Source organism: Ailuropoda melanoleuca, chromosome 3 (genome assembly GCF_002007445.2).
Source record: "Ailuropoda melanoleuca isolate Jingjing chromosome 3, ASM200744v2, whole genome shotgun sequence".
Taxonomy (NCBI): Eukaryota; Metazoa; Chordata; class Mammalia; order Carnivora; family Ursidae; genus Ailuropoda; species Ailuropoda melanoleuca.
The window spans coordinates 73,811,151-73,825,066 of NC_048220.1; the positions used below are offsets into that span (position 1 = coordinate 73,811,151).

Below are 13,916 nucleotides of genomic sequence, written 5' to 3' on the forward strand. Positions count from 1 at the left end.
AGAGTACTTTAACAGTCAATCATGCTTTATTTGGATAATTCAAAATGACAGGTTAGCATTTTTCAGTGCTTGGCATAGTCTGAAAATATTCATGCCATCTGAATGGTTTCCCCATGGATTAGAGGTGAAAAGGTTCTAAAGCAAAGGTCCAGGAATCCAGAATAGTTTTCTTTTCAAAAGTTAATTCTCATAATTTTTACTATAAATACTAAGAAATCACAAGGGAGCTATGTGAATCTTTTCACAATTAATTGGCTTAATCTGGAGGAGCCTTAAGGAGAAGCTGCTAGAATTGTAAGCCTAAGAACCCTAGTTGATGAGGCCTGAAATTACAACAGCCATTGATCAAGGGTTACATTGCTTCCTAGCCTGAAGACTTTTCTTATTAATAAGAATAGTAAAAAAAAAAAAAAAAATCCTCTCTATTTTTATAGTACTCTTTGCAAAGCCAAAATACCATCTTTATCCCTTTGGTCTTTTTTTTTTTTTTTAAAGTAATCTCTACATTCAACACAGGCTTCAGCCTACAACCCCCAGATCAAGAGTTGACCGACTGAGCCAGCCAGGCGCCCCTCCCGTGGTCCTTTTACGTGGAGAAAATATGTTATTTTTCATTTAACAGGGAGCATAGAAATCTGAAAATGAAACGGTGCAGAGATTTTATTCAAATGCTCTTTGCCACTCTTTTGTATTTTCCCATTGTATTATCTATTCTAGAACCCGTTTCTCTTGGCCTCTTATTTTTCCTCTTCTCCTCGTCCTCTCCCATATTAAGTTTTAGGATTAGTTTCAATAGCCCAGTGCCTTCCAGTGAGTCATTCTTTACTCAGTCTTGAGTTTTATAATTTTTAAGAAATTTATTAAACAGGATTTGAAAAATCAAGGTTTGCTTTTGGAGCTGTTCTTTTGCCAGAGCTGATGAGAAAATAAAATGTAAAATGATTGTCTCTTTGCAAATAAGTAAGAACAATTACCTAGAATTTGATTTTAGAGTTGTATACACACATTGCAACTTAGGTCAGATATTATAGAAGTGTAGTCACCGAAGCTTATCTTCATAGAATATCATTTTCTGCCCATAAATCAATCTCATGAATTGAGATAGAAGGGAGTATGACATGCAGAGCTTTGAATCATGGCTTGAATATGTGACCTTTGGAAGTTAAACTCTCTGAGCTTATTCAGCTGTAAAGCATAACCTATTTGCAATGTTTTTGTGAGAGCTGATCTCTACAAAATACCAGGCAAGTAATAATTCATATTCATAGTTATTTAAATATTTTAGTTAAAACTTCCTGAGGAAATTAAAAAAATTTTTTTTATTATACTTGACAGTACTATAACATTTAGGCCAATTCAAATCTTTGTTCGTATATGAAAAGTTAAAAACTTACTTGGAAGTTAACTTCACCAAACATTTCTTGAATATTTACTAAATGCCAGGCAGGATTGCAGATGCTGGGAGTTTATATTAAACCACAAAGTATGCACAGTCTGGTTGGAGTTAAGCTGATACTTAAGATGGATGCTGTGGGGGCGTCTGGGTGGCTCAGTCGTTAAGTATCTTCCTTCAGCTCAGGGAGTTATCCCAGGGTCCTGGGATCGAGCCCCGCATTGGGCTCCCTGCTCTGCGGGAAGCCTGCCTCTCCCTCTCCCACTCCCCCTGCTTGTGTTCCCTCTCTTGCTGTGTCTTTCTCTGTCAAATAAAATCTTAAAAAAAAAAAAAAAATGGGTGCTATGGTTAATGAGTGGAAGTTGGCCTGGAGGAGGATCAGAGAAAGCTTCCCTCGGGAGGAAGTCTGAAGGGAGTCTTGAAGGAGAAAGTTAAGTATAGGTTTGTCAGGCAGAGATTTGGGGAAAGGGTTTTCCAGGCAAAGGCAATAGTACAAGAGAGAGACTTTAAAAACTGGCAGAAACTTGGCATGACTAAAACGGGACTTTTTTTTTCTGAGATATAAAAGGTCCCAGATAATGAAAAGCCTTATGTGTTATGCTACAATGTTTGGATTTTATTTTCATGTTATTTTTGGGAAGCATTGCAAAGATTTTGTGCCAGCAAATGACCTAATCAAGTATGTAGCTTAGAAAAACTTACTAAAGCAGTTTTCTCTGTTATATTTCATTCTGGTTCCTTCTAGTCATACGCGGAATTGACTTCCCTATCAGAGGAAACAATTATCTTGTTTAACCTAAGACTGTCATCACTCCGAGCGAGGCACTTTTGTATATTTATGATCTTTGGGGAAGGCTATGAAAACTGCCACCCAGGTCTTTAAAGTTTAGTAGCTCACAGTAGTGAGATACAAAGTTCATCACATCTGACAATCTCATTTCTTAAACTCTAATAGCATGAGGCCAAGGAGGAAAACTGCTCTGGGGCACCATCCAATACCCTAAGCCTTGTGGCACAGTGGGCACGAGGGTGTAACAGATATTTGTTCCAACACACACGTCTCACATGATAATGATCCTTTGTTGTAAGTATATTGTTCTTGACAGTGAACACGAAGAAACCACTGGTTGATGTGTTTTACGTTGCATATTACCCCATTTTTTTCTACATCCCGATTAATAGAAACAAAAGCGTTTGCTAAATAGAACCTTATGGGACCCTCCTGGTTCCCGGTGCCTCACTCCTTCATTCAGTTGGATAACAGGTGTCTGTCGTTACTGTCTATTCTCCCACCCATTTCTGGCCATAAGCAGGAAACACGGTAGGAGTCCCTGACTCTGAGTTTGATTTTCTTATCTGTGTCCAGTTTCTAGCCTCAGTTCCTAACCTGTTTAGAAAACGACCAGGGGCTGCCTTCATTTTTCTCCCAGGCCATGACAGTGACCATTTTCTCCCGTGTGATCCAGCCTCCTGCCCAAGAAGCTGTATTTGTCCCTGTCCTTGATAGCCCTCGAGGCTTTCAAGTCTAAACCCTTGACTTGGACCTTGCTTGGTGCCGATTTCCCAAAACACAGATCTAGAAAGGCAACATAAAAACATCACCGAGTGGTGTTTTGAACAAATCCAATTCTAGAACAGAACTAAGAGATACAGTGTCATGGAAAAAAAATATGTGTGGTTTGGACTCAGGAAGCTTACCGTTTGTGAATTTGGATCAAACCAGTGTGGCTTCTTGGAGGGTCAGTGTGGCGGGGGCCATACGCACATGGCCACCACAGCCCGAGCAGGAAGGCTTGCACGCTGGCCTGTGAGGGTTTACACACATGCCCGCGATCCACAGCGGCTGATGGGGGGTTCTGGGATTCGACTCCAGATGCGTCTTTCTGCCTACACTCCTTTCGCCGCACAACACTGCTTCTCAGTAATGAATCTCTAGATGGAAGAATGCATTGCCCTGGTATAGTGCTTTGAGGTTTATAAAGTGCTTTCACTTCTATCTCATTTGATTTACAGAATAACTGTGAGGTAACTATAACTAACTCTGTTTTACAAGAGAGAAAACCGAGGCTTGGTAGATTAAGTGACTTGCCCAACATGAAACAATTTATAAATGGCACAGCTGGTACTCATATACTCAAAGTCGTATATGTAACACCAAGAACCCCGTGAGTGGGATACACTTGTATTGCCCCCGCTGCTGAAGGTAGGTACTGTGCACTACTGTGTGTTGATGGGCCAAAGATTGATAATGCTGATCCCCAAGGGGAAACGTGAATGACATTTCTTTCAGTCCACTTCCAAATGAATACTGTGTTAGCTCTGGTTTCCCTGTGCTGTGTGTTGCTTACCTTCTTACCCGATTTACACAGAGTACCTTACCCATAGGAACGTACCAAATTATAAATTTTCTGTCTGCCTCACAGGATTGTCTCACATCGGGCAACACACAGACACATCTCCCTTTGTATTTACTTTTTTCACATATAAAATTATTCTTTGCTCTGGTCTTTGTTAGGGTCTTAAAGCTGGTATGACTGCAATCGTGATATTTTATGTATTTTATTTGTTTTCAAATACCTTCCCCTATCCTCTCCTCCCCGTGGTGAACGATTTATATGTTTTGCTACTTGAATCTTCATTTATGGCTTTTTTTTTTCCTTCAGGTTTTGTGATGAAGGAACCTGTACAGATAAAGCCAATATTCTATATGCCTGGGCAAGAAATGCTCCCCCTACCAGACTCCCCAAAGGTATACCTGAGGCCTCTTGCATAGTCTTCTCTAAAGCTGTTTAATTTCTGACTCCAAAGTACTTTTTATCATATGTCCTTTCCACAGTTATCAACAGTGTTTCATTTTGCAATTTCACACTAAAAATTACCTGTATTACCTGCTTTGTACTGAAAAGGTTTCATTTAGGTAGTTACTCTTTCTCTTCCTCTCTTTGGTAAGTAACTTGCCCACACAACAGTTTAGATAGAATTAGAAAATACCCAAGTATACCTCAGGCCACCTTTTCCCACGACACATTGGTTCTTGACCACAGGAGCATTTCATGAGCCAAGAGAGCTAGGAATTAAATAAATTGCTGTTTCAGCAAACAGATTTTTTTTTTTAATAGTCTTGGAACCTGGTTATTTCATGTAATGCCAAACTTCAGCTGGCTTCCTGACTCTACTCTAAACTGTTCATAACTTCCAATGTGTGAATGAATTACCAGGCTTTCTTTTATTACCTTGGTGTTTCTTAATATCAAAGGACTGTGTGGTTCTGTAACAGAATAGGTCTGCAGTGGTTCAGGGATGGTGTCTCGGATACACGTGCTCCTCTCCTGCCTCCCTGACTTTGCCAGCTCTAACGGATGTCTGTTTTGCTTTGCTTCAAATGAGCTTCTGAATCCTCTTAATAGTTTACCAGGCAGCTGCTACCAAACAAATTTGGAAACTAATGGAAGGGTGGGAGGGGGGGCTGTTACAGATTTGTTGACATTTCTAAGATCCATCAGTTGAGCAGATAGAAAAAAAATTTTTTCTGCCTATAAATATTTTCTCTGTAGATTTTTTTTTTTAAAGCTTCCTAGCAAACCCTATTAATAGTACAACTATTAGGAACCCTTCAGATTCCGAGAACCTATTGACACACTGGACTCTGTGATCTCACTGATAACTGATTTCCTCAATAACGTTTTCGCAGACACCTGTTTTCACATGGGAATGAAAGCATTTCCCCAAGATGCTACTAAGAAGTCTGTTTTCTATATTCAGTTAGAAAATAAAAATCGACGTGAATATATTCAAAACAAAATGCAAGTGTGGGTTTATGTGTGTCTGTTGTATAATCAACAAGGGCAGGATTTTGTTTTGTTCTATTTCTTTCAGAATGAGTGAATTCTCCTCTTAAAGTGTACGTGATTACTCCGGTTCTGAAATGGGAAGTATGAATAGAATAGTGAATTCCTAGTTCATTTTCTTTTTCATACAACATAATTTCATATGTGATATGCTGTTTTATTTCCCTTTGGATTTTATAGATCGGCAGCCTGAGATTAGTTCCATTTTAGCCTTTGATTTCTAAAATATTAATTTGTCTTTATAAATCTTTAGGTGTTGGCTTCAGAGTCGGAGGAGAGACTGGGAGTAAATACTTTGTACTACAGGTGCACTATGGCGATATTAGTGCTTTCAGAGGTAAGTTTTGAAATGTTGGAACGAAGCACAACTTTAAATACTATAAATATATAAAATATATATAAAAATGTAAAATGTACATGCTAACTATTGACCACCCTTTCTGCCCACTGGGAAACAACTGCTTTTGTTTCCTGTAACTTGAGACTATTGAAGAAATTACTTTTATTTCGAAAACTGTATTCTCTTATACATCCTACTGTGCGTCTTTCTCTTATGCTGACTTCAGGGTTCTTTTGCTTTCCAATGTATTGTTTTATCTACCTTCTCCTATTAGGGGATTCCTTCCAAGGAGTACTGTCAGAAGAATAGGGATTTAGCAATTCATTTCCATTATTATAGGCAAGCCACTGGAAGAGTCAACATGTTTTGCAGTACCAGGAAAGTTCTCCAGTACTCGGTTCATGTCAGTGCTTTACCTGTGATTTATATTGGCCACTTCGTGAACTCATCCATCGTCCACTGCACTGATGCCCAGACCCCGCCTACTCCTTTCACACCTGCTAAACATCCCCCTGGACAACTCATTGGTCTACCCATGATTACGATGCACTTCATTTTTTCTTTATTGAAGTATAATTGACATACAATATCCTATTCATTTCAGGTGTATATCATAGTGATTCAGTATTTTTATACATTATGAAATGATCCCCATGATAAGTCTAGTTACCATCTGTCAACATACAAAGTTATTACAATATTATTGACTATATTCCCTATGCTGTATATTAATCCCCATGACTTTATTTTATAACTGGAAGCTTGTACTATGTGCTCCATTTAAATCCTCCTTTTCTTATTATAGAATCATTACATGAGGAAGGGGCCCTGTTCCCAAGGCAACCGAGACTGGTACTTGTTCCTTCTGCCGCATTTAGTCAAACTCCAACTGCCTTCCAGGTTCACACTTCAGTGTTCACAGGAGTGTAAATATTAAACAATCTTCTCCTTGGCTTATCAGCTTTTCCACTATGTCTTGCTGACTTATACATATTGCCCCGAGTTCTATAATTTAACATTATATTTCTGCTAGCTAACCTCATACATTTTCCTCTCTAGACACATTAGCTTCCTATCTGGCAACTATGTCGTGAAGTACATGTCCATCTCTGTCTATGGAGTGTCCTCTGGGGCCTTTGCTGAGAGTGCCTCATGTGGTATTCTCAGTATTCAGGACTGGGACAGTAAATACAGTCTTTGTCTGGAAAAAGATATTAAAAGGGATAATTTTATATGATTGAAAAATTATCATTAGCACTGCAATCAGATTTTTGTCAATTAAACAAGCTCCTGTGGTCCAGCCCGTGAACCTAACCTCCAAATAAAACTTGCTTTTATATTAAAAATAAACTTTGAGTTATAGTATACAAATAGCTTTCCATTTTTGGAACAGAACCTAAAATCTTAAGTTGTTAACTGTAGTGTTGAGACAGGGTTTTGTTGAAAACAATGGAATAAATGTTTGTGTTTGGGGAACAAAGACAGAAATGATCTGCTCTAAAAATTTACCATGTTGGTGTCGGCACAACAGGCAGACTCCAACACTGCTGACTTCCAAAGCATTGACAAGACTGTAATTTTCCCAATAAGCACAAGGCTTTCCCTGACCACCCCAACCAGAGTAGCTGGCCATACCCACACACATTCCCCCACCCCCACTCTGTCCCTCTGTAGAGCCCTGGACTTCACTTTTCAACCAGATTCCTCCCAGCTTTGTAGTGCGTTCTAACAGATACCACACTGATACCCTAGGACGATGGATGATATAGACTCGTTTTAAAAATATATTACTGTCATAATTTATTACTGGTGAGGAATTAATTTTGTTTTGTAATTTATGTTTAATCTAGGGATAACTTAAAAGTTCTGAGATTTAATACATAAATATACAGTTATTCTTTACTGTAAGAGACTGATGAACTTTTATACAAATTTTTCATTTTTTCACTTTTTTGAGAACCATTTTTCTAAAAGAAGGCATATATGAGGTATGCGTTAGAAAGATTACTGGTACTATAATTCGTGGAACTTATTTAACATAATAAAAATGTAAACAAAAAATTTCACCCATGTAAATTTTTTGATAGTATTAAATAAGATCTCGTGCCTTAAGCTATCCATGACTTAGAAAATCCATAAACGCATGGGAAGATATCAAGTCTCACTTAAACTAGAGAGCATTTTACATCTATTAAATTGGGGTTGAGTGGAGATTGAATTATAAAACCAAGACTGCCAGGGTTTGAACTAATCTGGCACAGTTTGGGAAGCTTTTTATTTATTTTTATTTTATTTTTTTATTTTTTTTTAAAGATTTTATTTATTTATTCGACTGAGATAGATACAGCCAGCGAGAGACGTAGCACAAGCAGGGGGAGTGGGAGAGGAAGAAGCAGGCTCATAGCGGAGGAGCCTGATGTGGGGCTCGATCCCACAACGCCGGGATCACGCCCTGAGCCAAAGGCAGACGCTTAACCGCTGTGCCACCCAGGCGCCCCGGGAAGCTTTTTAAATTAGTGCGGTATTTTGAAAAGCAACTTTGTCGTATTATATGCATTTTATGGAGAACATTAAAATCTTGCTCAAGTCTTTTATCCTAAAGAAAGAGTTGTTGTTTTTAAATGAGCTCCCTACCCATAGTTGTTTATGCCCCATTAACTATTAATATGAAAAACTGGAACTTTAACAATGGTCCCTTAATAAGGGACTAGTTAAATAAATGGTATAATAGCAAATCATAAAAATTTATATAGACTATATAATAACAAATCATGAAACTGTATGTATGCTTGCATGTTTCCAAGTTTATAAAAAACAAGGAAGAAAAAGAAAATAGTCAATACGCATGAAAGTCAAGATTTGTACTTAATGTTAAAACTGTTGATGATATTTTTAAGAATAGAAATTAAACATCTGAAGCAGACTAACACTACAAGGAAGTCACTGCACTCCTGAACAGTAGGAAAATGTTTGACTTAAGGGTGTGAGTATTTATCCATACAGGGAGTATTTATCTCTACATGAGAAACCTAGGCCTTTTCTTTAATAAAACACCAACAGTGAAGGAAAAATCTTTTAAAATTTGTTGGAATGTGATAAAGTATCAGAAGCCAGATGGGAGTGTCTCGGACCATGATTTCTATTAGTAGGAAAAAATGGAGTGTGATTTTAGAGTGAGTTCTGTGGGATTACATGAAATATTTGTTTTGGTTTGGTCTTTGTTTGTTTTGGAAATTGCGCAGAACGGGAAGCTGTAAAGGCATCATTTAGAAACAGCCATCTTTATTAAACGCCATGTCAGTCACAGTGTCAGACCCTTGCTGGTGCTGGGTATCCTAAGCTTCCTGCCCACAGGAATCTCGTATATGTTAGCAGGAGAGAAGCACAAAATCTGTATTTGTAGACAATACGAGAAATGTAGACCAGCTCCAGGGGCTGTGCAGAGGTGAAGCATTGCAGGTTTGCTGGGAAGGGAGGGGAAGTGTCTGGGAAAGGCTTCTTAGCAGATGAAGAGCCCCCCCCCCCCCCCCCCCCCCGCCGGTAGGCAGGGGCAGGGGGAAGACACGTTCCAGACAAAGGTAAAAGCAGGTGCATAGACACAGGGAAGTGAAAAGCCTCATGTCCACAAGGAACTTTGGGTAATTTGGTAGTACTGGAGTGGGAAATACAAAGAGAAGTGGGAAGAAATGAGAACGTCGGTGAAGGGTGGGGCTGGACCATACAGAGCTTTGTTAGGACTTGATTCTGCAAAGCGCTCAGAGTGCTTATCAGCCAAGGAGTAGCCTAGGCTTCAGTCCTAAGCGTGACTGCTAGGAAAGCTACTAGCCTTATGAAGAAAAGATTGGGGCTTTAGCAGGCCAGAGTGACCCAGGAATGAGGCCCCAGAAAGCCAGAATGAGTCCTTTTTTAAATGTACACTTCCTAGCTTTTTATAAATCAATATTCCACAGAAAAAAATAACGTAGTATAATTAGACATGATTGTCCCAGGGAGCCTGACTGGCTCAGCTGGTGAAGCGTACGACTGTTGATCTTGGGGTTGTGAGTTCAAGCCCCATGTTGAGTGTAGTGATTGCTTAAAAATAAAATATTAAAAAAAAAAAAGAAATGAATATCCTGTATAAACAGTAACATTTTGCAGGAGTTAGGTAATCAGAGTCTAAGACCAGATGGCCTGGGAAAGGTACTTGCTAGTTCTGTTACCCTCATGAAGTTTCTAGACCTATCTGCCCTCCTCCTCACCTATAAAATGGCATGATAATGGTTCATATAAAGGTACCTGCTAAGTCCTCAGTAAATGTTAACTGGTATCATTATAGTCCCTATAAAAGGCATCAAGGTGACATAAATAGCCCTAAATGCAACCTTTTGATCATAGTTGCCCATAGTATAAAGAGTGTGTTGCTTACTTTTCAAGGGTGTTATAATTTCTTGTTATATTTAGACACAGAACTATTCATAGCTGTCATGTTGTGTCTAGAAGTTTCCTAGTTATGCTGTTTCCTGTTCTCCACAGCAGGTTTTGTTACTCACAGTTCATTTATAAGATAAACTATAAGACTGTCCCTGCCCTCAAGGAAATTAGAATAATGGGAACTAGAGACTCCTCCTGGCCGCCTTCTTTTTTTTTTTAACCCAAGTGTTTTCAGTAAAGTCTTGCTCCAAAGAGAAAATTCTCCTGAGATTGTTGAAGAAATTTGCCACATTTCTTCTGGGTGTTTTGGCCCACGGGAATTTTAAGAAAACTGGCCTCTCCTTTACAGAGTTACTGGTATTAGCTTCCTGGTTTTCAGCATTAACTCATTTCTCAAATTGGAAAACGCGTTTACTTACTAACTGAAGTTGGAACAGATATCCTTAAAATGGAGGTAAGGACCTCTGCCCATGTGCCTAAGTTCCTACTGTCTTTGGTTTGGCAGAATTTCCAAGCTGTAAACTACATACTGTCCTTCAGCTCTTGTTGCTTATAGGACAACTAGCAGGTGTTGTCAAGGACGTAAACCCTTCTCCCCCCATCACACACTCACATCCACACACATCCAGGCTTGCTTCCATCCCTCCATCCCACCCCTCAAAATATACATACATAGCATGACCCTTGCAGTATAGCTAAAAGATTCATTTTCCTTAGAGGGGGTGTTTCATACTCGATTCGAAATCAGATGAATGAAACCTGGGGATCCTATTTTCAACTCTCTTTTATGTGAGCTCTCAGAAATTTAGTCTCCACATTTTGGGGATTATAAGTAAAATCATATCATAAAATTATCATTAGTATCCTTAGAGAATAAATCATTTTCGATGGTCATGTTTTCCAGAAAGCTAAGGTTTTAACTCTGCTAGTACTGTACTTTCAAAACATTTTGGACAGAAATCGTGCCCAAAGATATTACGTGTCTTTTGAAATTAAAATAGGTGGTAGTTGCTGAATGCCTATAGCTGTGTCCAACATAGCTGACTGGCAATAGGTGTTAGTTTCCCTCCCTTTCCCTGTCTCCCTTTTCTTCGTAATTTGGGGATATCATCCTGAACATCAACTACTGCACAATGATTTCCCTTAAAATCTTAGGACTATATGGACTATAAGGCGTCATTCTCCCTTGTTCTAAATCGGTGAGTTAAATGTGGAATCTAGCTGCCTCCATTTCATACAATTTTTTACAAGTTTAGAGTAAACAGACTCAGAATTGAAGCCCTTAACAAGGAACTTTCTGATTAAAATCCTGAGAACACTAGTGCCTGGACTTGGTGACCTTCGGATTTGATTTCTCCTTGTCTTTTTTGTGTTATTCCATCGAATGACCCATTAGATGTGGCTTCTGAACAGCTTAGTTCCAGGGAGGTCGGTGTTACTAGACATAGGGTGTGAGTTCAAGCATGCACACCGCCACACCCTGGGGGTTCCTGGCTCACCACCACTGCAGGAACAGTAGGAAGAGAATGAGAGAATGGAAACAATGGCAGGCAGAAGGGAAAACAGAGCCTTCTGCCACATCTCTGCCTCTTAACGAGACCACTGCCAGGAAGCTATTCAAAAAGCTTTGAAATTGTGAGCCCGGGAAAAATCCCTTGCTAATGCGTTTTTGAACAAGATGGAGCAGAGATCGGTGGCAGGGCAGCTACATTTAAAATTATTTCATTCCAGTAGAAAGCACGCTACTCTGACTTTAGTGGAAGCGTGAGAGTGCGCTTGACTCCTTGATACCTGATTTCAGAGATAGTGGAGAACTGCGGGAAGGTCATGCCCCACCACTGCCTCTGTTGTTTTCTCTAAACCCCTCCCAGTGGCTTCCTCCTGCATGATCTCCAGGAAGATACACCACGTCTGCTTTTACTCCTCTGCAAAGTGAGGGATACTGTGGGTGAGGTGTTTAAATCCATATATTTTCTAGCATTCTAGCTTACTTTCCATATTTAAGAATCAACTTTGAAATTGCAAATGTGGAGAGTATTACTGCTTCCTCACCCCCAGGGAGCCGCCTGAAAGCCATGAGCCTCTACACTGACAGGGAGACCTAGATGGCACCTTTCTAGCACTCAGCCTGGCCTTCCCTGAATAGGACCCTAATGTGCACATAATCCAACAAGCCTAATCCCCTTCCAGAATATAGGAGGTTAGGGGCGCCTGGGTGGCTCAGCTGGTTAAGTGTCTGCCTTTTGACTTCTGTCCTGATCCCAGGGTCCTGAGATCCAGCCCTGGGTCAGGCTCCCTCCTAGTGGGGAGTCTGCTTCTCCTTTTGCCCTCTGCTTGTGCTCTTTCTCTTTCACTCTCTGAAATAAATAAAATCTAAAAAATATGTAGGAGGTTAGTTCTCACCATGGTCTTTCATTCCAGGGTACACCTAATATGTTCAAGTTCTCAACACCAGGGACAGCAGCCCTGCTAAAGCAAGCATAGCCTCAGCGTGTACAGAAATGGAGTTCCAGGAAGGGTACACTTTGCCTCAGTTTCTCTCTTTTCTCCCAAGGCTGTGATACCCATGCCACTCAGCAAGTCTCCTTTCTTCCCTCCCCAACTTCCATTTTTTTCAATTTTTTTGTTATTTCTTGATATACGGGCACAAACTTTTACTCAAATGCTTTGGGCCATATGTGGTTTGGAAGCAAGAACTTGAAATCTGATAGAAAGGTACTCAAACACATAAATCACATATTATATTGTATCACCTTTGGGAGTCGGGACACCATCCCTAATCATATATGCTTGTATTCCTATAGCAAAATGTTCAAATAGTCACACTACAAGGGATAAATAAAGACCATAAATAGCATCACATCCGTTCAGACTAAATTTTGCTGCCAAACATTATTTAAAAAACCTCAGGCTTCCAGAGCTTTTCAGATTTCAGAATTGCAAAAAGTTCTATTAGAACAAAGAAACCTATACCCTAACACTTGAGTTATCAGCTAAAATAATAACAAGGATCGGAGGACTTTGGATATATCTGAATATTTTCCCATTAAAATAATCTCTCCCATTCTTTATTTTTCATCTTTTGGAAAATACAGAAACACATTAAAAAGAAAAGTAAAAAAAATCACTCACAATGCCTTACTATTCAAGAAACCTACAATATGAGGTGATGATTGCACATCTCTATGAATATGCTAAAAACCAATGACTCACACACTTTAAAGGGATAAATTGTATGTTACGTGAGTTATACCTCAGTGAAGCTATTGAAGAAAAGGCATGCAGATGACAATCTATGATACCCTCTTCATTTCTACCTCCCTTTCCCCTTGGACTCCCACCTCCAGGTAACTATCATTTATGTCTGCCTACTTTTCACAGGCTTATCCTAAGTGACATTTCTGTATAAGCACAGAGACCACACGTGTGTGTATGCACTTTTTCTTTTTTGGACAAAATCAGACCACTCTCTTCACAGGTCTGCATCTGCTGTTGTTTTTAATTTAACCATGTACCCTGGGCATATTTCTAAGCAGACCGTGTAAAGCTCTTCCATTATTTGTAATGCCTGCCTCGTATTCTGTTGTGCAAATATACTATAATTTATATATCCTGTTCCCTATTACAGACATTTAAGTTCTGAGTGTTTTGCTATCACAAGCGATGCTGCAGTGAACTCTAATGTAAGCAGTGTTTTAAGTAACGATGTCTTGCTACTGCAGGGTAGATTTCTAGCAATGGGATTTTTGGGTCATGTAGTCTTTAAGCCTTAACAGATTCCACTAAATTACCCGACAAAACAGTTTTTCCAATTTACAATCCAAGTGAATGAGCAAGCCTCATCTCCTTACCTCCACTAGACGTTTTCACACTTGAAAAATTTTGCCCATTGTTTACTTAAACAAAGGAACGCCTCTTATTA

At 39.4% G+C, this 13,916-nt stretch overlaps 1 protein-coding gene across 22 annotated transcripts in view; it reads left to right on the top strand.

Moving 5' to 3' along the window:
* Nucleotides 1–13,916, top strand: part of PAM (peptidylglycine alpha-amidating monooxygenase) — a 277,044-nt gene that overhangs the window by 181,033 nt on the left and 82,095 nt on the right. For all 22 annotated transcript variants that reach the window (XM_034656561.1, XM_034656571.1, XM_034656560.1 and 19 more), the window contains exons 6-7: nucleotides 4,057–4,142; nucleotides 5,495–5,578. In XM_034656561.1, coding sequence (XP_034512452.1) covers nucleotides 4,057–4,142; nucleotides 5,495–5,578 — 170 coding nt within the window. The remainder of the gene's footprint in view (nucleotides 1–4,056; nucleotides 4,143–5,494; nucleotides 5,579–13,916) is intronic.